General features: G+C 46.0%; 1 protein-coding gene across 5 annotated transcripts; it reads right to left on the bottom strand.

Moving 5' to 3' along the window:
• Window positions 1-5,394: 5,394 nt before the first annotated feature.
• On the bottom strand, window positions 5,395-23,498 carry Itga10 (integrin subunit alpha 10). 5 transcript variants are annotated; one of them, XM_008827590.3, is made up of 30 exons: window positions 23,098-23,498; window positions 21,639-21,750; window positions 21,338-21,447; window positions 21,041-21,132; window positions 20,709-20,823; window positions 19,417-19,544; window positions 18,920-19,068; window positions 18,106-18,256; window positions 17,209-17,374; window positions 17,023-17,096; window positions 16,627-16,774; window positions 16,338-16,486; window positions 15,960-16,103; window positions 15,616-15,819; window positions 15,216-15,346; window positions 13,973-14,139; window positions 13,734-13,876; window positions 13,204-13,317; window positions 12,919-13,004; window positions 11,876-12,017; window positions 11,617-11,709; window positions 11,381-11,457; window positions 11,134-11,223; window positions 10,644-10,728; window positions 10,359-10,472; window positions 10,039-10,119; window positions 9,790-9,903; window positions 6,978-7,073; window positions 5,833-5,946; window positions 5,395-5,538 (listed from the first exon to the last, which is right to left on the bottom strand). In XM_008827590.3, exons 1-30 carry the CDS (start codon window positions 23,147-23,149, stop codon window positions 5,473-5,475), a joined length of 3,507 nt encoding a protein of 1,168 aa, XP_008825812.1. In that variant the 5' UTR covers window positions 23,150-23,498; the 3' UTR covers window positions 5,395-5,472. The 5 variants fall into 5 exon arrangements, with proteins under 5 accessions (XP_008825812.1, XP_029416737.1, XP_029416736.1 ...); XM_029560877.1 differs by lacking the exon at window positions 5,395-5,538 and adding an exon at window positions 5,547-5,756 and having other exon boundaries at window positions 15,616-15,816; XM_029560876.1 differs by lacking the exon at window positions 5,395-5,538 and adding an exon at window positions 5,547-5,756.
• Window positions 23,499-24,340: the final 842 nt, after the last annotated feature.

Here is a 24,340-nt window from a genome sequence, read left to right on the forward strand (position 1 = left end):
CTCCACCCCTAGGAGTGGGCCTTAGCCAATTAGAAATAGTCAGTTGTACGTATGTTAGTCAAGCCATTGTTGTACCCGCAGGCATTACTTGGCATGTCAATAGTGTGCAGTGTGCAGTGTTCATCATCAAGCAGAATAATAAGGGATCCTTTTCCACCAACCATCTGTATAGCACCTTCTGGCACTATGAAAGCCATCCATCCAGTGGCATGGAGTTTTAGTCTCAGTTCCGTCTCTCCTTGTCCTGTGCTCACATCATCACACAGTGTCTTCAGCAACATGGCCTTACTGACCTTTTCTGATGTACAACGATCATTAGTGGCAATAGCCTTGGTTAATTTGAGGACCTCTAGGATCTCTCTAGCCAACAGCTCAAAGGGGGCAACCCACCCCTGGTACTGTAATTTTTTCTTCAGAGTTGTACAGTTTTGGGAGCCTCTGTCTGTCCTTATTTTCATACAGGATTAGGTGTTAATAGGCATTTCCCAACCATCCCAGTGGGTATTACTTGTGTCTTACCCAACCATAAAGCTCCCAAAAATCTTACAGCTATAGATGGCCTTTCTTTCTTCAAGTGTACTTGATATCTTTCAAATGGGTTTCACATCTGTAAAACACTCAGAGGTTAACAACATGTAGTAAATCAATCATAGACAAGGTCTAACACAGCCCGGAAAGGCTTTATCCAATTGTACTAATTGTTTTCTCTATAGATCTCTATGGGGTATCATAACGTGTAAGAGGCATTAACTTGGTTAGTTCTTTATTACCTTTAGTTATCCCCTTGGAGTCATTCCATATTTTGGGGATTTTACATGGAGTCTCTTTGTATCTTTTTATCCTTGATACACTTATGGGCGTTGGCTCAAGTTGCCTGATCCTGCACCAAGCTAAGGAGGCAGAGGGTCCCTATTGTCCCTGCTGCACCTGTTGGTTCCCCAAGTCAGGCAGGCCCTGGGTCTGCCTCCTGGCTTTAGCCATATTCACTGTCTCTCCATTGATCATAACTGGCTTGCTGGGGGAGGCCCTGGTAGGAAAAACTGCCTCCACCCCTAGCATAGCCTTTCTCGGGAGAAAAATGTACCTTGTTTAATCTTTGGGAATGCTTAACCACCACTGGGACAGTTTTTATCCTTTGTATGCCTTTTATGAACTGTTCTTCAGGTTTTAAAGACTTCCAGAAACTCCTTAGTACCAAATTTGTTTTTTTATCAATTTTTTCTTTAGGAATTTGGGCTTGACATAAATCTTGCCACATTTGTCTTTGAGTGACCCAAATGGACCACTTTTTCTGTCTTGTCTTTTTATATCTCTTGTAGGTTGTCCTATTATTTTACAGACATGTTTTGTTTTACATGCTAGTTTGAGTCACTTAGATCTGCCAAAGCCTCCCTCACTTTACAAAGATCCTGTCCCATTAAGGGACTTAGCAAAACCATTAAAGCTCCATACCATTCTTGAGGTCCCTGTTGAATTAAGCTTTTTCTTATATCTCTGGTGAACACAGAGATATATCTGGCCCAGCGAACTAGGCATCATATATTGCTTTTCTCATACCTAGCTCTCTCAGTAATGCCTTCTATGGTCCTCCAGTCCCTGCTAATCATGGAAGTCTCCATAGGTGATGACCAAATATCTTTAATGCCTTGCACAAGCCATTCCATTAGGGACTGTTCCACTCTGTATTGGCCTAGGTTAAACAGCCTATGTCTCAAGGAAGGATGGGTGGTTATATAACTCACTTGTGATGCTTCAGAAGGACTTAAATTAACATTATTTGTTCCCATGTCCCATACTCTCACAAGCCACATGGTGAGGGGCTCTTTTATTGCTTGTTTGAGAGCCTTTCCTAGTCCCAACAGCTCCAGTGTGGAGTATTTTCTGCTAGTTATGGTATTTGTTAAGGCTTTTATCAGCATGTGGAAACACGGCTTTTTTCTCTTTTTGTGCCAAAGGTTGAATCTGAGGGGCAGCTTCAGCTACTTTTATTTCTAGAGCATTTCTTTTCTCGTTACTATCTGTCTTTTTCCCTGGGTCTTTTGCTGAACCTTGTATCACAGGTCTAATCTGGGCTTTCTTTTCTCTCTCCCATGGTTTATTCCCAAACTCTGAGGCTAAAACTGAATTTGCCAGTAACTCCTCAGTCTTTTCAGCCTCCCCTAGGGCTGTTGCCTTTGCCTCAGACAAGTCTTTTATTATGCAAAAAAGTGGCCAAGCCACCTCTCTGGATTCCCCTTTTGCTTCCAAGGCTTATAAAATTTTTCTAGGCTTTCCACAATCCTTAAAGAATTTTCACACATACATGGCAGCAGCCCCCATCTCTCAAGCAACTGAGCTATTTTACACCATGGAGATAAAATATAGGATGGTAGCCACCTAGGGATTTCCCCCTTTGAGTCAGTCTGCATCTGCTTGGCTGGCCTCATTTTAGTTACATATCTTAACTGTATAACCCATGTAACTGCTGCCAGCTCCATTAAGTGTATGAAGATTGCCCACACTCTTTCCTGGGTTCCCACCAGCTTCTCCCAGATCAGCTCCACTGGACGCCTTGCAGTGCCCATCTCCACCCTTCTGGATTTGGGAATCTGAACCTGACTCCCTTTCAATCAGCTCACCAGATGCCACTGGAACCACAACGCTTTCCAAGGCCCACATCCCAATTGTTTTTCCCAAACTCCTGCAGATTATCATGTATCCTGCTGACTACACCAATTTGTTGCACCAAATCCCACCCCCACTCCCCACCCAGACCCACGCACATTCTCTGGGATCCCAGGGCTGAAAAAATTGACAGGATACCTTCTCTTTGGGTTTTTGCGTAGTTTATGATGTCCAGGAGGGGAGAGGGGTGACTTACAAAGGCATGATTGCCTGTGGGCCCTGTTTTTACATCTCCACTAAGCTTTGAGATCTACTGCCCGTCAGTGGCTCACCAGCTGTCTGTGTGCCCAGTTTGCCAAGATGGCAACTACCCCCTTTTTCCCAGTGTCCTTAGCACTTCCCAGTTTCCTTAGCACTTTCCAGTGTCCTTAGCTTAGTGTTCTCAGCATCTGCCCTTAGACACCCCCCCCCATGCAATTGAAGCTGACTGATTGGGTGGGAGGAGTGACTATCTCAGAGGACATGCCTATCCAACAGAACCCAAGTAAGTTTAAACATGAGAAAGCTAACACAGAAGTTAAATCTGTCTGAGGTCATAAAAGGTTTTTTTGGGGGTAGGGGGGGATGAAACACGGTCTCCCTATAGCCCCAGCTGGCCTACATACTCCCTATGTAGACCAAGCTGGCCTCATTTGACAGCAATCCACTTGCCTCTGTCTCCTGAGAGCTAGGATTAAAGGTGTGCACCACCATGCCTGGCTCACATAAGGTTTTTTAATTGTTATTTTATGAGTGTGAGTGTATTGCCTGCATGTATGTATGTGCACCTATGTCATGCAAAGCCCAAAGAGGCCAGAAAAGGGCATCGGATCCCCTAGAACTGGAGTTGGGGATGGCTGTTAACTGCTATGCAGATGCTGGGAATGAAACACAGGTCCCCAGAAGAACAGCCGGTACTCTTAACCACTGAACCATCTCTCCAGCCCTGACTCACATAAGGTTTTAAGCAGCATAGCCTACATTTGCATCCAAATCTATCTTTATTCCTAATCAGTGTACTACAAAATTTCTTATTGTTATCTGAACCTCAAGGAACTTATGACTTGTTCAAGACTAATAAATAGCTAATAAATAAATGACCTGGGTGTCAGCACAGGCCTGCATATTTCACAAATCACACACTTTACACTCTGTGGCCCATAAGTAGGTAAGAATTTCAGGAGGCAAGTACACATCTCTTGTGGAAGAGTCACAGAAAATATTCACAAGATGTCATAATTTTGCCTTCCAGGGATTCCACTACATAAGAATGCAGGCAAACTAAAAATCTACCTTAGTATTCCTGAGACATACATATCCTAGGAAACCCAAACAGAGTCAGAAATCATTTGATACTGAATTTTATTTGTTCTGCCCATCTGACCACAATCCTGGGAACACACACTATCCAGGCTCTGCAGCCCAGAAATATACCAAAATAAACACTGTGGACAGACCTCAAGAACACTCTGGGAAGACAGGTTCTATGGCAGCTGGTCATCTGTACAATCAGATCTCTCTTCTCAGCTCTAAGAGGGTACTGAATCTTCAAATGGCTGTCAGAGCTGCACTCTGGAGACCAGTAACTGACCTTAGTGTTCAAAATCTTAACTAAAAAGAAACAAGTTTCCCAGTGACTGTGAGAATCCAATTGTTTTTACTGCCTATGATCAAAATATAAGACAAGAGCAGGGAATTTAAGACACAAAAATTAACTTGACAATTTCCAGCAAACATCAAGTAAGGGCTAGCAAACTCATTCCAATGGAGAAATCAAAACATGACAGGAGTTACTCAGAAACATTTGCTTAGGAGACATTAGTGCTATACAATCAATGCTGGACAAGTAAGTACTTGCTCCCCAGATACCTCATGCCAACCACTTACAATTCTTCACGCAGATGTCATTCCTTTGGATCCCATGGGGTTGCTGCTTCCCAATGCTGGGTGGTGAAAAGATTTCCCATCAGGCAGAGAGCGTTCTTAAAGAAGCCCAACTGTCTTCTCTGCGATTCCACCTTTAACCACTTGAGGGCCCTGAGCGCCAGAAAATCCTGCACCAGACCCTGGCTTTGTTCCCAGGGAAGGCAGAAGGTTGGTTCAGCCATGTCCAACTAGCCTGGGGGCAGCTCAGTTTCTCCAGTACCTGAGGGCGGGCGATTGCACCCGGGAGTCTCAGGTTTCAGGGGGGATGGCAGTTGCCTGTCTGAAGGCTTCTCTGTTCCTTGGAATTGTACAGAATGTCTCTTGTGGCTTTTCCTCCTCCCTCCTTTTTTCCTGTTGACTCTCCCCATCCGGCTCTATGAATCACTAGACTCCACAGGAAAGCAGCAGATGTTGACTTTCCTTCTTTTAAGCCAACATCAGCTCCCTCCTGTGGAGTAGGGAGCAGGCAAGAAGGTAAGAGTATGAAGGAATGGAGGATAACCTTCATCTCTTCCAACCTGTGAGAAAGGGCAAAGGGAATCTGAAAGCAATCAGAAACCCAGGCCAAGAAAAAAAAAAATGTTTTCTTTTTTTAATTCCTGGTAACAGAGAAGACAGGGCCCCAAAGACCCAATGTTGGTTGTGGAACCAGAATCAGAAGGAGGAAAGCATAGAGTGGGAGGACGGCAGGTTTTGGAGCCAGCCCTTGTCTGAGGTAAAGCCTCCTTGTTTGCCAGCAGCATCCCCATGACTCAAAAGTCAAGTTGGGCTGCCGATGTGGAGACACAGCTCAGAAGCTGCTCTTCCCCTCTGAGCCTCCAAGCCTTTTTTTTTTTTTTTTTTTTTTGATACAAGTCTCTTGAAAAAGCTGCCAAAGAGAACTTTTGGAGTCTCATTCTACATTCATTGCTCCAAGTTCTTGTCTCTTTTTTCTTCCTCAGGGATTTTCTTTCGGGCAAAAAAGCCAAGCTGCAGAGGAAAAGATAAGAGTTATTGCCAAGTGCCTTGCCAGTAGCCCCCAGACTTATCTGAGGTCTTCACTTTTGTTCTGTTTCCAAAAATGAGATTCAAATTTATTTTATTTGGCTAAGTTTAATTCATCTGCCACTTGTGGAATACAGTGAAGGAGATCCGGGCATGGCACTCCCAGCATGCTTAACTGTCCAGCACAAATCCTGTTCTTCCTGCTAGAATCACAGATGCTTCAAATTGTGGGCTGGTGCTCACAGCAGTCTCCCCGCTGCCCACTGAAGCTGAGCTTACCTTCCACAGGCAGAAGACAAGGAGAGCGAGCAGGAGCAGCCCTCCCAGGACACTGCCAATGAGGATCCACAGAGAGATGAGGACAGGGCGGGTCTGAATCACCTCTAGGAGGCTCTGTCAAGGGAAGAGTATATTTTATTTTGTTTTGGGGGCAGAGTTTTGCTATACCCCATACAGACCTTGAAGTCCTAGCAATCTCCCATTTCCACCTCCTGTGTGCTAAGATTACAGGTATGCACTAACACACTTGGCTGGTTTTCTTTTAATATTTTATTTATTATTTTTATGTGTATGTGTGTATTGCCTGCATGTTGGGTAAGTGCACCTGTGTCGTGCAAAGCCCGAGGAGGACAGAAGGGGCTGTTGGATCCCCTGGAACTGGAGTTACAGATAGTTGTTAGCTGCCATGTGGGTGCTAGGATTCGAACCCGGGTCTTCTGCAAGATCAGCCAGTGTTCTTAACCATTGAGCTGTCTCTCCAGCCCTAGGCTAGTTTTTCAATGTGCCCTTTAACCCAGCTAGCCTCACTCAACATAGCAAAGTCTGCCCTCAAATAGAACAAAGAATTTCTACTCACAGATACTGAAGCAGGAAGAGAGGCAGTGAAACCCTAGCATTCTGTCACACTGCTGACTGATGGACTGCTGCCTAGTAAGACAGCTTTGCTCTGGAAAAAACCCATCAGTTACCCCATCCAATTGCCATATTTTCTTTTTTTAAATAATTTTATTTATGCCGGGTGTGGTGGCGCAGGCCTTTAATCCCAGCACTCGGGAGGCAGAGGCAGGCGGATCTCTGTGAGTTCAAGGCCAGCCTGGTCTACATAGTGTGTTCCAGGACATTTGGGGCTACAGGGAGACCCTGCCTCAAAAAGACCAAAAAATTTTTTTAAATTTATTATTTTTATTATTTTATATGTATGATTGTATTGCCTGCATGTCTGTAAGTGTACCTGTGTCATGCAATGCCCACAGAGGTCAGAAGAGGGTGTCGGATCCTCTGGAACTGGAGTTATAGATAATTGTTAGCTGCCATGTGGGTGCTAGGAATTGAATCCGGGTCCTCTGCAAGAGCAGCCAGTGCTTTTAACTGCTGAGCCATCTCTCCAGCCCCCCATTGTCATATTTCCACAGCTCCAGCCCCACCTCACTCCAACAGGAGGCTTCAGTCAGTTGTAGGACACTGCCATCCTCAGTTCCTAACTTGAAGGTGCTGACCACCGTCAGAGACTTGAACTTGGCCTGTGGAACAAGTGGATGGGAAGACATTTAAAGTGAGCCTTCATCAGGTGGCGTGGCTCTTTGCAACCCCAAGAACAAAGCTGAAGCAGAGTTTCAGTTACTAAGGTCCTCAAAGCCAGAAGAAAATGCTGAAGGCCAATGGGAGAAGAGAGAAAGGACAATAGATAGAAAGGCCCTGGTTCTATAAATATAACTGTTTGACTGAAAGGCTTTCTACTCCCCTTAGCTTTTGGTAACCTCCACCTTTCTTTAGGTTGAAGTTTAAGTAACCTCAGAAATTAGAGACTTCCTCCTAACTCCTGCGAACCCTGATAGATACCATGATTTAGATATGGGTTGGATGTCTTCATGTATTGAAATTTAGTGCCTACTATGAGATATTATGAGATAAAAACTTTATCCAACTATTGCATTTAGCAGTGGGGCTTTTGGAAAGTGATGAGGATGAAGGCCATTCAATGGAATCCCATGATTGAATCCTAGTAGCTTTGCAAAAATAGCAAGAGTAGACACACATATTCACATGCTCCTATCACATGACACAACAGTGACAGCCTTTACCAGAGCTGAACTAGTGTCATGCTCTTAAACCTTGAGTTTACTTCTTTGCTCTTTGCCACTGACCTATAGAGTCCTTGAGGTTAAGGACCATGTTTTATTAGCCTTTGTATTTCCACTGTCTATGTCAAATATGTAGCAGTTTCTTTGTGTGTGTGTGTGTGTGTGTGTGTGTGTGTGCACATATGTGTGTGCTCATATATGTGTGGAAGTCAGAGGACAATCTGGGGTGTCATTCCTCAGATGCCTTCCACCTTTGGCTTAAGACAGGGTCTCCCATTGGCCTGGAACCTCACCAAGTTGGCTAGGCTAGCTGGCCAGTGAGTGAGCATCCAGGGATCCACTTGTCTCTGCCTCCCAATCTCGATAGCACTGGGATTACAAGCACACACAGCTGCTTCTGACTTCTGTTTGTTTGAAGATTATTTTTATTGTATGAGTGTTTTGCCTGCATATATGTAAGTACATCGTGTATGTGCCTGGTACCCATGGAGGCCATGAGAGGATCCCCATGCAATTGGAGTTACACACACTTCTGAGTGAGTCCTGGGAACCAAATGCAGGTCCTCTGAAAGAGCAGAAAATCAGTTTAACCACTAAGCCATCTTTTCAGCCTCTGCATTCAGCTTTTTATGTGGGTTCTGGGGATCTGAACTCAGGTCTTCATGCTTTGCCAACTGATTCACCTCCCCAGCCCGCTAGTGGTTTCTTAGGAAATTTTTGCTTAAAAAATGATTGAAGCTAGCCGTGGTGGTGCACGCCTTTAATCCCAGCACTCGGGAGGCAGAGGCAGGCGGATCTCTGTGAGTTCAAGGCCAGCCTGGTCTACATAGCGAGTTCCAGGACAGCTGGGGGTACAGGGAGACCCTGCCTCAGAAAGACCAAAAAAAAAACAAAAACAAAAAAATAACTGAGTTGTGCATGATGGTAATCCCAGCCACTCAGGAGACAGAGTCTGGAGGATCATAAATTCAAGGCCAACCTGAGAAACTCATTGAGACCCTGTCAAAATGAAAAAATAAAAAGGTTCGGGGTGGTCAGTGGTAGAATACTTGTCTAACATGCCAGAGGCCCTTGGTCCAATCTTTAGTAACATGCATATGCAAACACATGCACATACATGCACACACACACACACACACACACACACACACACACACACACACATACACACAGATAAATAAACAAGATTCCCAGGAAGGATAAAGAGAGAATCAGACTTGGAGAAATGATTTGTCAGACTTAACTTCCCTAAAACACATGCTTGCATCCCAGGGGTCTTGCATAATTCCAAGTAGGTAAATTTGCAATATAAACTCCTAGTGCTAAATAGCCATTTATGATTAAGATGTCATTTCCTGCACAGGAACTCACAGTGACTTCGAGGACCTGCCATAGTAAATTCAATTTCATCTCTTCAGCTTCAGAGACCTTTCATAATCTAGATGTTTCTCAACTATGCAGTCTTACTTCCCACTACCCCAGTACAAATCAGGCATGTAATATCAATTATTTCATTCATTCATTTAGCAAAAGTGTATTAAACAGCTACAGTGAGTTTGGCATAATAAATTTTAGGACTAATCTCCTCAGTGTTGACCCAACATAGAACATTTCCTATAATAAGGATTTGATGGATTATTAATTGATTTAATTTAGGTATCCTGTAAGTGTAAATTGACTACTATTATAACACTAAGGGATGTTAAACAGAGGAAAATACTAAGACAGTAACTATGATTTCTTGAGTGCTCACCATATGTCATACAGCACTGCATTATTATTATTAGTAGTATTTTTGAGATAGGATCTCACTGTACAGCCCTGATAATCTGGAACTCGAAATGTAGACCAAGTAGAACAGGCTGGCCTCAAACTCACACAGATTTGCCTGCTTCTGCCTCACAAACGCTGTGATTAAAAGTATGTGCCACCACACCTAGCCTGCCACCTCCTTATTTCTTTAGACCAATCCATGAGCTAGGTATTGTCCTTCCCATTTTAAAGATCAGGAAAACAGATTAGAGAGATCAAATAACATAATCATGGTCAAAGAGTCAGAGGTGAAACTGAAACTTAAACATGGGTCTGCCTACCTCCAAAACCTCTGTTAATACTCATACAGAAACAGAAGGGAAAGAAAAAGGAAAAGGTGTACCCTCCGGAAAAATTCATTGTGGACCAGCCTCAGTAGTCCAATAGAGATCTCAGTCCCCTTTGCCAGCTGTCCAAGGTGGCACCTCACAACCTGACACCGAGTATTACTTTCATTCTGTTGGAAGAGAAAGACAGATCAGGGCCTTGGAGCAGAAAGGTCCCCTGTTCCCACTTCCATTTCCCACCAGCCTGTCACAAAACACCAGTCCCTACTTGCATTCCCGTCTGGACACCCTCCTGTGGCTCATACCAGTCTGTTTGTGTGCTGAAGCTCCTCTGGATGCACAGGGGACCCTGGGGGCTCAGTCAGATTCTGTACTGTGCAGCTTGCCTAGAGGAATATCCAACTTGAAAGCCCCTCCTTGGGGAGACCAGCTACTCCATGTTGAACAGAAACATACTACCCACACTCCTGTAGCCCTTCTTTCCTAACAAGGACGCCCTCCCAGGAAGAGAGCTCTGAGAGCAGTGGGCCAACAGACAGGGACGATGAAGATTAAATGGAATCCAGCTTCAGTGAGTCTTCCAGCTCAAGACAACAGGGATCCACATGCTCTAGCCCAGACTCACATTGTTAGAGATGACTTGAGATAGTGACAGGAAGTAATTGCCTCCATGGGCTACAGATGGAAGGACAGCTGAGATGATGAGGTCACTGACCACATAACAGCCAAGGTTCTGAACCTGAGAGGATTTAAAATGGTAAGAGGGAGACAGAGGACCTTCTTCATCTAATCCCCATTCACCCTATATTCCATTAAAATCCAGGAGAGACATTTCTCAGCCTTTTCCCACATAGCTAATGCTCCTCTCCCAAACACCCCTTATCATGCCAAGATTCCTCCAGCTTCTCACCCTAAGAGTGGTTTTGAATTCAGGGCCAGGACCCACTGGGAGAGTCCTGTAGGGGTGAACCTCATAGCGATGCAGAGTGGACTCACTGTGTAGACACCAAGTCAGGAGGTATAAGGTCACAGCCATGACACAGACACAGGACACATGATCAGAACAAATATAGATTTGGGGAAGGTAGGGTCAATGTATGGATAATGAGATAGGGGTGCATGGAGAAGGAAACAAGATGTAGCACAGACTCAATACAAAATGTATGGTAATATCCCATGTCTCCTTATCCCAGTTCCAATGCACAGGACCTGACAAAGCCCAGGAAACGAAGGTGCTTAAAAGCAAAGGTTCACTATGAGTGGGAGTGAGGACAAAAGGACTGACCAGCCCTAAGGATCTGTGTTCCTGGAAACACCAAAGTACACAGAAACAAAGGGAAGAAACATGAAGGGCATGAATCTGGGGTCAGAATGTGTTCCAGCCAGGTGCTGAGCCATACCTAGAGAACATGAGGTGAGGCTCATATTGGATGTAGGCAGAGGTCTGGACTGTGTTATCTTGAAGGGTCCCATTTCTCTCCAGGCTACTGCTATAAGGTCAGGGGAGAAAGTTTCACATTCCAGCCCTTCCTCAGGTACCCTTTCTGCTAATAGAGGACTCAAAGTTGTTCCTTCTGTCATCCACTTCCCTGACTTTCAGTCAGGACCCAATAGGAGAGGGCTGGGAGGAAGTGCCTTTATTTTTACCTACTGGCAGTCAGCCTCACCAAGACCTGGCTCAGAAGGAAAGTGCAGCTAAACTCAAACTCCAGCAGAAAGGTCACCTGGGGGCAAAGGACATGGGGTACTAATAGAATCTTCCTCCTGGAAAAACTACAGAGAAACAATAGCCCTTGCCTGCCCTCTTCCCTGAACTTCCAGGCCCCATGGATCCCAGCTCCTGCTCTCCCAAAGATTGTTCCTCACTCAGGATCCAAACTCACCTTGGCTCCAGCCTGGAAGACAGGATACCCAACACTGCACAGTCGGGCATGGGGGGAAGGGACTGCACATTCCACCTTCACTGGGCTGGACCTCTGAAGGCAGAGGAATGGGGGTGGAGACTGGAGCTGAGGCTGTGACTGTTCTACCCACAGCCTCTAAACACTGAGCCTTTCTTCAGAGCACCTCACAGCCAAAGCCAATGCTCTGATCATTCTCCTCTTTTCTTTCCTTCTCCCCTGTTCCCTCCTCCAAGGATACCTGAGGAGTAAGACTGGCCAGGTGGAGATTTCTAGAGAAGCTGAGACTCAAGCTAGTGTTGTAGGCATTTTCCTTCTTGTTCTCCAGGGTTGCTGATACCAGTAGTTTTTGTCTACCTCCTTGAACCACGAATGGGGATTTCCTAAGAGAGGTGGATAAAGGAGAGACCAGGAGGTAAAAGAGTATCAAAAGTCTCACTTCTGGGGGCTGGAGAGATGGCTCCGAGGTTAAGAGCACTGGCTGTTCTTACAGAGGACCTGGGTTCAGTTTCCAGCACCCACATGACAGCTAAGAACTGTCTTTAACTCCAGTTCCAGGTGATCCAATGCCCTCTTCTGTCCTTCACAGGCATTGTACAACATGGGTGCACTTACATATACACACAGGCAAAACAACTCATACACATAAAATATAAATAAATAAAAAAAATTTAAAGTCTCACTTCTGTTATTTTGAGTAAGAATCAACTCTTCGGCTGGGCATGGTGGTGCACGCCTTTAATCCTAGCATTTGGGAGGTAGAGGCAGGCAAATTTCTGTGAGTTTGAGACCAGCCTGGTCTACAAAGCAAATTCTAGGTCATCCAGGGCTACATAGTAGGAGACCACATCTAGAAAGGAAGGAAGGAAGGAACGAGGGAGGGAGGGAGGGAGGGGGGGGAGAAAAAAAGAGGCTGGAGAGACGGCTCAGCAGTTAAGAGCACTGGCTGCTCTTACAGAGGACCCAGGTTTGGTTCCCAGCACCCACATGGCAGCTAACAACCATCCATAACTCCAGTTCCGGGGGAACCAACACCCTCTTCCTACTTCCATGTCCATTGCATGACATGGGTGCATTTACATACATGCAGGCAATACAGTCAAACACATAAAATGAAAAGTAAATAAAAATATTTTTTATAAAAAGAAAAAGTAGGGAAGGAAGGAAGGAAGGAGGAAGGAAGGAAGGAAGGGAGGAAGGAAGCAAGGAGCCCTCTAGCTCCCTTGAGTCCTTTCTGGTCTATCTCAGGTCACCCTGGTTTTCCTAGCTCAGTTCCCATCTAACCTGGAGCCTCTGATGTCCATATTAGCCTGAAGCGCCAGGTCTGTGATACATTCATTGTCAGGACCACAGTCTTTTGAGAATGGGATCTGGAAAAACAGTGAAGGGTCTGAGGGTGGAGAGAAAGGCAAGGAGAAGGGAAGAGAATTCGGGGAAAGTGAAGAGAAGATACACTTTGATCACTGGAATGGGGAGCCCTGGTCAGGTTTTACCATTCAATCTCCCCCTCCCCTTTCTTTTGAATTCACTGAGAGGGCCCAAAGCAGGGCAGGGTTTGGCATTGCTAACCAGCTTTTGTATGGAGGTAGATGATCCTTCATCCAGCACAGGCCCTGGCTTTGTGGCGTTGTCCAAGACAAAAGTCACAGTCAATGCCATAGGCCGGAGGTAATCCAATGTATCCTGAGGGAAACCAGAGTTAAGGATGGAGCATGGGAAGCCAGGGTTAAACAGAACCCAGGCTGGCAGAACATGATAATTGTCATTATCTATGGAGTACTTTCTATGTCCTGGGCACTAGTCTAAGATTTTAACATTACTATTAAATTTAATTCAAACACAGCTCCTATGATATAGTCATTACTATATATCATACCCTTCAGAAAGGAAATTGAGAATTGGAGGTTAAATGACTTGGTAGAGTTCATGATGGTAAGTGGTCGAGCCAAGATTCAAATCCATATCAGTCTGACTCCCAACTCTGAACTTTCTCAATTTCCCTGCTTCAGTTTACTTGCTGATCTAGTTGAAATCCTCTCTGACCCAACTGTCTCCTACCTCTCAGGCTCAGTGCAAAGCAGTTCCTATCCCTTCCTCACCAGCACATGGAAATGCAGCTGCTCACAGGTGACATTCCCCACACTCAGCTGGAGCTGCTGAGGGGGCAGCCGCTGGCCAGAGCCATCAAATGCTGCACGTGCCCCAGCCGTCCACTCATCCAGTGATGCCGAGAACTGTATATCTGAATGGGAAAGGCAACCATGACAGTAGTAATAGGTACAGATACCAAGGCAAGGGAGGGGTTGAGGGTTGTCTTGGACACACTATAGTGACTCACAGAATGTGCGATCCCAGCGGCCAGGAGTTCGGGAAGTCACTCGAAAGCAAAGGGCTGCAGTTAGGCAGGCTGCCTCCTGTCCTCTCCGTCTACAGTCCCTCTGAACCACGCTGATGTGTGGTGGCATCACATCCAGGGATGGGGTCAAGTGAACAATGGGCTGGGAGCTAGAAACAAAGTGGGAAAGAAATTCTAGAAGTAAGATATAAGTCCTTCAGGAAGTATAACCCAGGATGGAGAGATGGCTCAGCAGTTAAGAGCACTGACTGCTCTTGCAGAGGACTTGTGTTCAGTTTCTAGCACACACATGGCTGCTAACAACCATGTGTAACTATTTCCAGGGCATCTGATGCCCTCTGACTTCTTCAGGCACTCAACACATGTGCACTTACATACATGCAGGCAAAATACTCATACACACATACACATAAAATAAATGAAAAATGAAAAAAAAAACAAAAAACAAAGCATAGGCTGGGAGTGGTTGTATCCATCTTTTATCCCAGACCTGAGAAGTCAGAGGCAGGCCGATCTCTGTGAGTTGGAGGCTAGCCTGGTCTTTACATAGTGAGTTCCAGGTCAGCCAGTGCTAACCTGTCTCAAAACACACACACACACACACACACACACACACACACACACACAAAACCAAAACCAAAGAAGTGAAACTCTAGGCTGAGAAAGCAGCTCAGTGGTAGAATACTTGAGGATCTGGGTTTTATCTTTAGTATCAGAAGAAAAGGCAAAAAGTGTAAACTCAGCTGGGTGTGGTGGTGCATGCCTTTGATCCCAGCACTCAGGAGGCAGAGGCAGGTGGATCTCTGTGAGTTCAAGGCCAGCCTGGTCTACATAGTGAGTTCCAGGCCAGCTGGGGCTACAGGGAGACCCTGTCTCAAAAAGACCAAAAAAAAAAAAGTGTAAACTCAGTATTGGCCTCCCTGTGGTCAAAACAGAAAATGAAGGGCTGGGTACACATATCTGTTACCTTTCCAGAATCCTGTGACAAAAGTCACATAATACATTCAGTTCAACAAGCACTAATGTAAAGAACTGCATGGGGATTATCTTATTTGACCTTTTCAATAAGTAGGTAAGCTAGAGACAATTATTTTCATTCTATAAACTAGAAATTTAGGCACTGGGTAAGTTGACCAAGAAACCCAAATCTAAATCTGTGACTCCAAGCCCTTGTTCTTAGCAGCAGTGCTCTACTGTCCACTGTTGCCTTAGTTGGAGTCCTCACCTGAGCAGAATGGCTGCCCCATGGGCACCCACAGCAACATCTACAAGATCATCTCCATCCAGATCTAACCGGCCATCTACACTTCGGCCAAAGTAGCTGAGGGCCTGCGGCATGGAGACAGCTGCAACCCGCTGAGAAGAGAAGGGAGACTGAGGAAGGAGTCACACACATGGTTTTTCAGCTCTCTTGCCAGGCTCTTTCTAATATTCCCATCTGGCATAGAAATAAGAGAAATTTACCTATGTTCAGGAATCCCCCATTCACCCTCTAATTTTTTTACCTATGAACACAAGCAATTGTTTGGTTTGCATCTCAAGCCAACGAGACCATGATAGGCAATGAGCATAACTTCCCTCCCCTTGCTACCACTGTGTCTCCTTTTTATCCCAGCACCCCTAACCTGGGCAGGATGAGGCCTGATTCCACTCTCGGTTCCATGATACAGGTATAGTGCTCCCTGGTGCCCATCCTCCAGGGGCGCCCCCACAGCCACATCAGCAAAACCATCTTGGTTCAAATCCGGAAGAGCAGCCATAGCAAAGCCAAAGCGAGCATCCTGGGGGAGTTCTGGCTGAAGTGTTCCTTGGAGCATCAGCAAAGACTGCTGGTGAAGGTGAGGCAGTAGAAAATAATTGCTAATCTGGTGGCCCTAACCCCTCAGCAAGTTCTCAAATATATGTGTCTCCCTCTTCCCCTTCTACTACCACCCCACACATATCCTAGGAGAGTCCCATCATTTCTCACCTGGCCTACCACATACACATAAACACGTCCTGTCTCCTTGTTCTGGGGTCCAAGGAACATGGGGGCAGCCACAAGTAAGATGTCAGTTGTTCCATCTCTATCTGTATCCAATGGGCAGAGCTCACTGCCAAAGTATGAGCCAATCTGGGGAGTGGCAGGTGGTGATGACCCCAGAGAAAAGGGAAGTGATTGTGGACAACTGGACTCAGTAAGGAAGCACTTACCGGCCTGCCAATCTGGTCCTTACATCCCACACAGACTCTGCCAGTTAGAACTCAGCACAGAGTTTTCAGTCTCTCCCTTGCCCTTCTCACTCTTCTCCTTCAGCTTGGGAGCTCCTGAGGGAGCCAAGGTTCCCGCCCTCCCTTGATGCCATACCTGATCCCCCTGGAGGCTCTGGGCAACCCTCACAGCTCCATCTTTCTTTAGCTGGAAGGCAATAACTTTTCCTCGATGCCTAAACCTAGGAGCCCCTGAGAGAAAGAGGCGGCGTCCACCCGGCAAAAGCATGGAGGAAACGGAGTAACCTAGAAGTGAGTAAGGCATCAGATGTAAAAGGAAAAGAAAATGACCTGAGTGGAGGGGAGGTCCCAAGAGAAACTGCCTGAATTAACCCCTACTAGGGTCTCCTCCTCCCACTCTCCCATCCCCTGCTACCCCTACTCACCAAGGTAGGCTGCATGGTTCTGCAAAGCAGAGGGAAACTCATCTTCTAGGGCCGTTCGTGGGGGGAAAAGACGGTGACCTTCTTCTTCAAGCCATAGCACTGAGCCCCCCCAGTCATAGGCCCCCACCATCCCAAAGAGAATTCCATCCTGAGGGGCAGAACCAAATGGGGACTCTGAGAAGACAGTGGGGACTAAGGAGAAACAAAACTCTCCAGGAGTAAGAAGCTCACTGAAGGCATGCTATGGTCAGAATGACACACAGGTCAGGATGGGGGTTGGTTAAAGGAGGAAACTGGAAGAGAGTTGGGGTGGAAGTTATCTGAGTCATAGGTTAGAAGGAATTATGAAGGGATCAGAGACTGGGAGATGACATGGAAGATCAGAGTCTGTCCAACCTTTAGCCGATGAGTGGAGAAACCAATCTGGGACATTTCCAGCCCGAAGGAACTTTCATTTTCTCCACGGGACCCTTGAGCATGAGAAAATAGCAAGGCACTATCAGGGGAGCTCATTCTACTGAAACCCACCTACAACCAGAACTTCGCCAATCTTGTCCCCCATTTCTCCAGGGTAATCTTTACCTTCAAGGCCAAAAATTCGGTCTCCCAGTGCATCCACAATGTCAGTCAGTGCGGCCTCATCTGTGACATTGAAGAAGAATCGCTCATCTGGGTCACTAGCAATATCTCTGATTTCTCGAAGAAAAGAGCTGGGGTCTCGCTGCCGCCGAAGGTAGTGACCAAGGACCTGAGTTCAAGATGGGAGCTGTTAGCAATGTGAAGTGAGGTGCTAAATTGATGCAGATCAACTAAAGCAAAAGGAGGGAAATAATGGCGAAAGTCCAAGTAGTAATCAATATCCCTGTTTTCTTTAAGCACCCCATCCTCAGTCTTTCCCCATCAATCCCTTTAGATCCAGAATCAATTCTTGGGCTGGGGAGCTGACTCAGTTTGTAAAGTCCTTGCCATGCAAGCCTGATGACCTGGGTTCAGATCCTGAGAACTGCCACCATGGGACATGTGCCACACACCTTTAATCCCAACACCCAGGAGGCAGAGGCAGGCAGATAAAGTCCAGCCTGGTCTACATAGTAAGTTCCAGGCCAGCTGAGGCTACAGGGAGACCCTGTCTCAAAAAAAACAAAACAGCAAAACAAAAAACCCAAACAGATCTCCAGAACCCACATAAAAGTCCAGATGCAGTAGGGCAAGCATCTGTAATCCCCAGCTAGCAGATGGGAGGCTGAGTCAGGAGAATTTCCCAAAGCTTATGGACCAGCTAGCCTGCTTACTGTATGGAGCAGGGAACAAGACACTCTGTCTCAGAATGACGAAAGGCAAGGACCGACACCTGAGGCTGTTGTCTGATCTCCACACACCACACACACCATGGCACATGTGCACATACATATACCACACACAAACATACACGCACACACACACGCACACATACACACACACACCAGAGTCAATTCTCACCGCAATCCCATAACGTGTTACTCTTCCAGCCTCACAGGCCTTTAATGCTGCTGGAAGTTCCTCTCCATCATGGGATTCTCCATCAGTGACAACCACCAGTAGCCTAGCAGCCTCTGGTCTACCCCCTCGGGATTGACTAAACCCTTCTGTGCTGAGAAGAGAAAGAAAAGAATGAGATATGGTCATGTGTACATATACATGTACAGACACAGAGTATTTAACAGGGTCGGCAGTTCACCGAGGTCAGACATCTTGCCTTTTAGGCCATTTCCCGATAGTGTCTAACATACAAACTGGCACAGAGTCACAGCTCAAATGTCTGGATGCCATAGAACATATAGAATAGCATATCATCCGTGTAATACAAAATCCGTTCATTCATAGATTCCTTCAACAAATATTGCCATTTGGTCTGAGACTATTAAGGAAAAGTAGAATAGAGAAGAATGGCCAGAGCAGGGGACTCTCCCCAGAGGTTAGCTTTGGGTCATGTGTAGAAAGAAGGCTAGGGTATGAATGGTGGAAAAGCTGAGGATCAGGATCAAAATAGGAGTAGAGGGGAGAGATAGAGTTCTTTCTGTCTATGGAGATAAACAAAACAAATGGGGAGAAACAGGCACAAACACTTTGTAAAATGCACTAAGAGGGAGTGCAGTGACAGACTGCTTGGCCTTCTCCCATGCACCACTGGCATGCATGTAAAGATAAGATGCAAAGCAGCTTGTGATGTGCACAAGTCACTCCCAACCCTCTCCCTAACTCTGCTAATCCTCCATCACTCTGGCCTCCCACATTCCCCTTCACAATGCCTCACCATGCCACCATTATTGCTTGGGCAGTTCTTGTTTCTCGTCCCTCCCGCCGACTGAGGTTCCTTGCTGCTCTCACCACTTCTTCCTTGGTTCGGAAATCTCCCAGGGACCACTCGTGTACAGAGCTCTCCCCGTACTGTACCAGTCCCACCTGAGAACAAATCGTGCACCCAAGTGGAATGTACGTGGAAGGGGAGACGATGGAGAACAAAAAATAGAGGGGGAAATGAACGCCTATCAGGTGTGTCCAGCCTGAAGCCTGTGGGCTCCATGTAGCCACATGCAGCAGAGGACAGTTATGGATGTGGCCCAATACAAAATCATAAACTTAAGATAGTATGAGATTTTTGTGCATTTTTTTGGTAACTCAATTGCACAATTCTTGAGCATGAGCTCTGTAGAGGACAATGTCAAAAAGTTGGACAGGCCTGATTACACTGAAGATATCACATGTATTAATCTCTTGCCCTCCAAGTCCATCCATATTGCCTTTTCTTACCTGTATCTGCTCCGGATCAATAAACAATCTCCCTACCAGCCTCCGAAGAAAAGTCTGAACTTCAGACCAGGGATAGATACTATTGGAGCCGTCCAAAACGATGACAACATCCATGTATGTGGGACAGCCTAGAAAGGGAGGGGGGATATAGTCATGGGAACCAAAGTCTTAGAAGGGTATTGGGCTGGGGATATCAATGGAAAACATCATAGGATGATACTTCAAGCATTTATTAGGCACCTCTGTCTTACATGAAAGGAAAGTACTATGCCAGGTCCTTAGTAAGTAGAAACAAATTAAAAAAGAGATGGGCATATATGCAATTTACTGGGGGATAAAAAGAATGAAGGCTAGGCATGGTGGTACATGCCTTTAATCTTAGCAATCAGGAGGCAGAGGCAGGCAGAACTCTGTGAATTCAAAGACAGCCTGGTCTACATAGCAAGTTCCAGGCCAGCTGGGGTTACAGAGAGACCTTGCCTCAAAAAGACCAGAAAGAAAAAAAGAATGAAATATGTGTTAGATAAAAGCTAAAAGCATAACACTACCCTCTGCTTGGAACGAGAAGGTCGTGTGTGTGTGTGTGTGTGTGTGTGTGTGTGTGTGTGTGTGTGCTGGGAATCAGACTATGGGCTTCACTCATATTAGGCATATGCTCTACCACTGTACCAGCTGCACACCTCTGGCCCCACAGAGTGATTTCTGACAGTGGAGAGCCAAGGAGGCAACAAAGGCCGGGCATGGCAGTGAATGTCTATAATCCCAGCTCTTGAGAAGCTGAGGCAGGCCAATCCAAAATTCAAGGCCAGTCTAGGTTACATAACAAGACTGTATCCAAAAAAGCAGCAAATAAGGACATAGATTGAAGGACTGAGGATAGAGCTCAGTGGTCAGTACTTATTTGGCATCAGTAAGACCCACAAAGAGAAGATACTGAAGGTGCTAAGAAAATGCATTTGGGTATAGAACATTGTAAACAAAGGAGTACAGAGGTATGGAAATAGGTGACACAGAATGATGAAATAAATGCTACAGCCAAGGCACAGGGTGTGTGTTGTTTAGGGTAAGATGAGTATTTAATTGGTTAGACCAGATCCTGGAGACTTGAAGCCCTGGAAAAGAGTCTAAATTCTACTCTGTTAGGAAACAGGGAACGTTTTTGCAAGCACAGTTGGTAATAACAAGGGTAGCCCTGCAGACCCCTCCACAAAGTATTATACCCTCTCATCCCACTTTTTTCCCACCCAGCACCCCTTCTGGGAACTAGTTCTCAGGCCCTTCCACTGACTCACGTTGGGAAGTAGGTGCCAGGCTTCCCTGGGGTCGGAATGAAGCATCCACACGGGCACATATTCCAGAACTGAAGACAGAGCTGCCACAGGCACGAGACCAGAGAGGGGCACAGGCCTGGGGGTAGATAGGAAATAGTTGTTCCCAGGTTTGAGAGGGCACCCTCAGAACATGCTCTTAGTCCAAGAAGACACTGAGATCACTCCATAGGGTACCCTACCTTGCTCTCTAGGGTTTTGAATTCCTTGACCCATCTACATATGGTTGGTAATTTTCTTTACCATAATGCTCTTTTCTCTACCACAAACCTTCTGAGACCCTTTCTTTAGCTCACCATGAATCCCCCATCACGGTCTGTCTCTAGTAGAGACATTCCCAGATGCATATTCACAGCAGGCTGAGATGAATTTCCCAGTTGATAGTCACCTGGTTGGAGGGGAGTGAAGATAATGAAATCATGGGCTCATAGATAGGTTCAGGGTGGTTTGGGAAGAGATTGAAAAAGGGTTAGTATTAAGTTGGAGGCAGGGACTGTATAGGTGATGGAGGCAAAGAAGCTCATGTACAAGGAGTAATAGTTAATAGTGTCAAAATCAGGGGTTAGCAGGAAAAGAGTCGGGCATCTTCTTACCCAAGTGACCCTTGGCACAAGGGGCATTGTGAGGCTCCCCTATAGTGCAGCGATAAACATCCCCCTTCCGGTCACCTGAAGGCCCATCCCAGGGGGCACCCACCAGCATCCTGGGAGGGGGATGTGAATATAAGCATCAGATGAACATGACCCTTGATAGAGGCCACAGGCCAAGTACATGGAAGTGGCAATTTTAAAGCCCTAGGCACTTTCAAAGACCAGCTTAGAGACCCATCTAGCTCCCCTCCCCTTTATCAGCACTATCATAGACCCAACCCATGCCCTCTGGTTTTCTCCTCACCAGCGCTGTCCACCCCCAACATGCTGTAAAACACTGTATCCAAATTCAGCTTCTGGTGGACCTGTGAATAGGCGTGGGTGATGCACGTCCAGATTAAAGGGGAGGCAGAGACCTGGGGGGCCAGGATCATAAGGTTAGCATGAACTGGTCAGTTGATGAAGAACGGAAGAAGCACAGGCAGAGACCAAGACCTAGGGAATGTTTTCGTCTCAGTGCTTCTTCCTGAGCGTTCCTGGTCTCTGTCAATGTCATGTATGAGAGCCCCAGATGGGATGATTCTCTTCCTGTGTTTGGGTCTTGAGCCCTTTGCCATGTGGAAACAGCTGTATTTCCATTCTCACTCCTGAAATCTCATTCACAGACAAGTCTGGAAGGTCATGTTACTCTTTCCACATCATTCCTCCTACACATCCGCCTCCCTAAGTCATGAGGGTCAAAAGAGGGAGAGGGCCATTCCTTTTAAATGCTTCTAAAAGCCAGGACTACAAGGAGAACAAGAGGAAGGTGAGGAGAGCTGTGTATTTGGGAATCTCTTTTATTTCTTCTGGACATTGTCACACTTTCACTCTCTCCAATGCCTAGATCTTTGGTTACTTCCAGTCCTGGAAACCTCAGTGGTAATTAACTGGGTGGAACCACCCGCTTGCCCACACACAGTCTGCCATTTATCCTTGTCAAGGGTCTTACCACTCCAAAGTTCACCACAATCTGCTCTTTATCACATCACCCTCCCAACTGCCTCTTGCCTACTTCATGATTCCCTCAGATTTTAGCCCACTCCAAAGGTCCCTAATTGTGTCCTGCTGATTCCTTTCTTCTGACCCCAATTCCCTTAAAATCAGAGCTGGTATTTTAGGAAACAAAGATTATAGGGCACTGGTATGGAAAAATTCCAAGCCTCTTGTCCCTCCCATGGTTCTCTTCCTAACTGTGTCTTGCTCCTTATTCTCAAGCAACCACCTCTCAGGCTGCCCCTGCTCTAACTCAAACTACTCACTTTTAGAAAGGTGTTTTGTGTATAAGCCTTTTTGCATCCAGTAAACTGGTAGGGCTGTGTGACCAGGAACCGTAGCTCACTAGTTAGATAAACCCAGAGTTCTGACCACATAGGAAAGCAGTTATACCTCAAGCCCCAAGGACTACCAAGGGCAGGGAGAAGCAGGGATGGTGATAGTAGGGTCAGACTAGCCACATGGAAGGTGAGAAACATGTATCATTTCTGTATCCTTCCTACAGGGTTTAGGACAAAGGTTTTAGATAATTAGGTACAACTGTTAAGGCCCTAGGCAGCTTCAACCCCCAAACTGGCGGCCTAATAATGTGAGCACATTCATGAAATGTAACATCAGTATTAACCCCCTACCCTAACTCCAAAGGTCTTTAGCCCTAATGGTCCCAATTCTACACAACCCACATATTTTCCATTCCCACCAGAAGCCAAGAAGTTAACTGCCCTCACCTGTCAGGAACGTCAGAGGCAAGAACAGGTGAGGGAAAATGGGGCGCTTCATGCCTGGTCCTTCTGTCCTGTGTGAGACGTTTTCTGTGCCTGTTCCTCTCCTTTTCTGCTTTCTTTACTTTCCCTCCTATCCTGCCCCCCTCCCACTGGCCGCTAAAAATAAAGCTGGAAGGAATGGGAGGAGTGATGGTGGGGAACTGTGGGGAGCCCAAGACCAAGGAGGACAGTGATCTTAGTCTATTTCTCTGCCTCACTGCTGCCCCCTGGAGGCATCATCTACTATTCAATGAAAACACAATTTTGTACCCTTTCAGCTGGTGGTTTTTTGTTTTGTTTTCCTACCCTTTACTTGTTCAATAATGATTTCCTCTGATCTAGAACAGAAAGCAGGAGTAGAAGACAGATTTTTTTTGGGGGGGCGGGGGTCTTTTTTGAGACAGGGTCTCCCTGTAGCCCCAGCTGGCCTGGAACTCACTATGTAGACCAGGCTGGCCTTGAACTCAAGAGATTCACCTGCCTCTGCCTCCCAAGTGCTGGGATTAAAGGCATGTGCCATCATGCCCAGCTGAAGGCAGATTATTTTTTATGTTTTTTTTTTTTTTTTGTCTTTTTGGGACAGGGTTTCCCTGTAGCCCCAGCTGTCTTGGAACTCACTATATAGACCAGGCTGACCTTGGACTCACTATATAGACCAGGCTGGCCTTGGACTCACAGAGATCCACCTACCTCTGCCTCCCAAGTGCTGGGACTAAAGCCATGCTCCACCACATCCCATATTTTTGACATACTTATCTCAACTTATGATATGCAAAACAGAAGCTGATAGAGGCAGCAGCATTCCTACCTACAAGGGGAATCCCACTGTATGAACACAGCCCCCAAATCAAACCTTGCAGTCTCATTCCACTGTGTTCTAGTCATGTTCACGGCTTTTAGCCTATGCTGCTTTGTGTTTTTATAGTTTTTGGGGGTCTATATCTTTGAACTGTATGAGGTATGCTTTGTGTAGTCAACGTAATTTCTTTAGCTTAGTCCACCCCTCTCTCAGTTCCATTAAGTTATAAACTTCCCAAGAACTCTGGAAACTTCTTCATGTTGTTTTTGTCTATTACCTAACTACTTTTCCCTACACACCTAGATTGTGAGTGAAAATTTGTCAGTAACACAATGTTAGTTGTCCATCCCATGGTAAACCCACCCATAGTCACAGGAACTAGGGCTTAACATGATCAGAATAGGAGAG

Source organism: Nannospalax galili, unplaced genomic scaffold, assembly GCF_000622305.1.
Source record: "Nannospalax galili isolate Female #2095 unplaced genomic scaffold, S.galili_v1.0 scaffold693, whole genome shotgun sequence".
In the NCBI taxonomy this organism is placed as follows: domain Eukaryota; kingdom Metazoa; phylum Chordata; class Mammalia; order Rodentia; family Spalacidae; genus Nannospalax; species Nannospalax galili.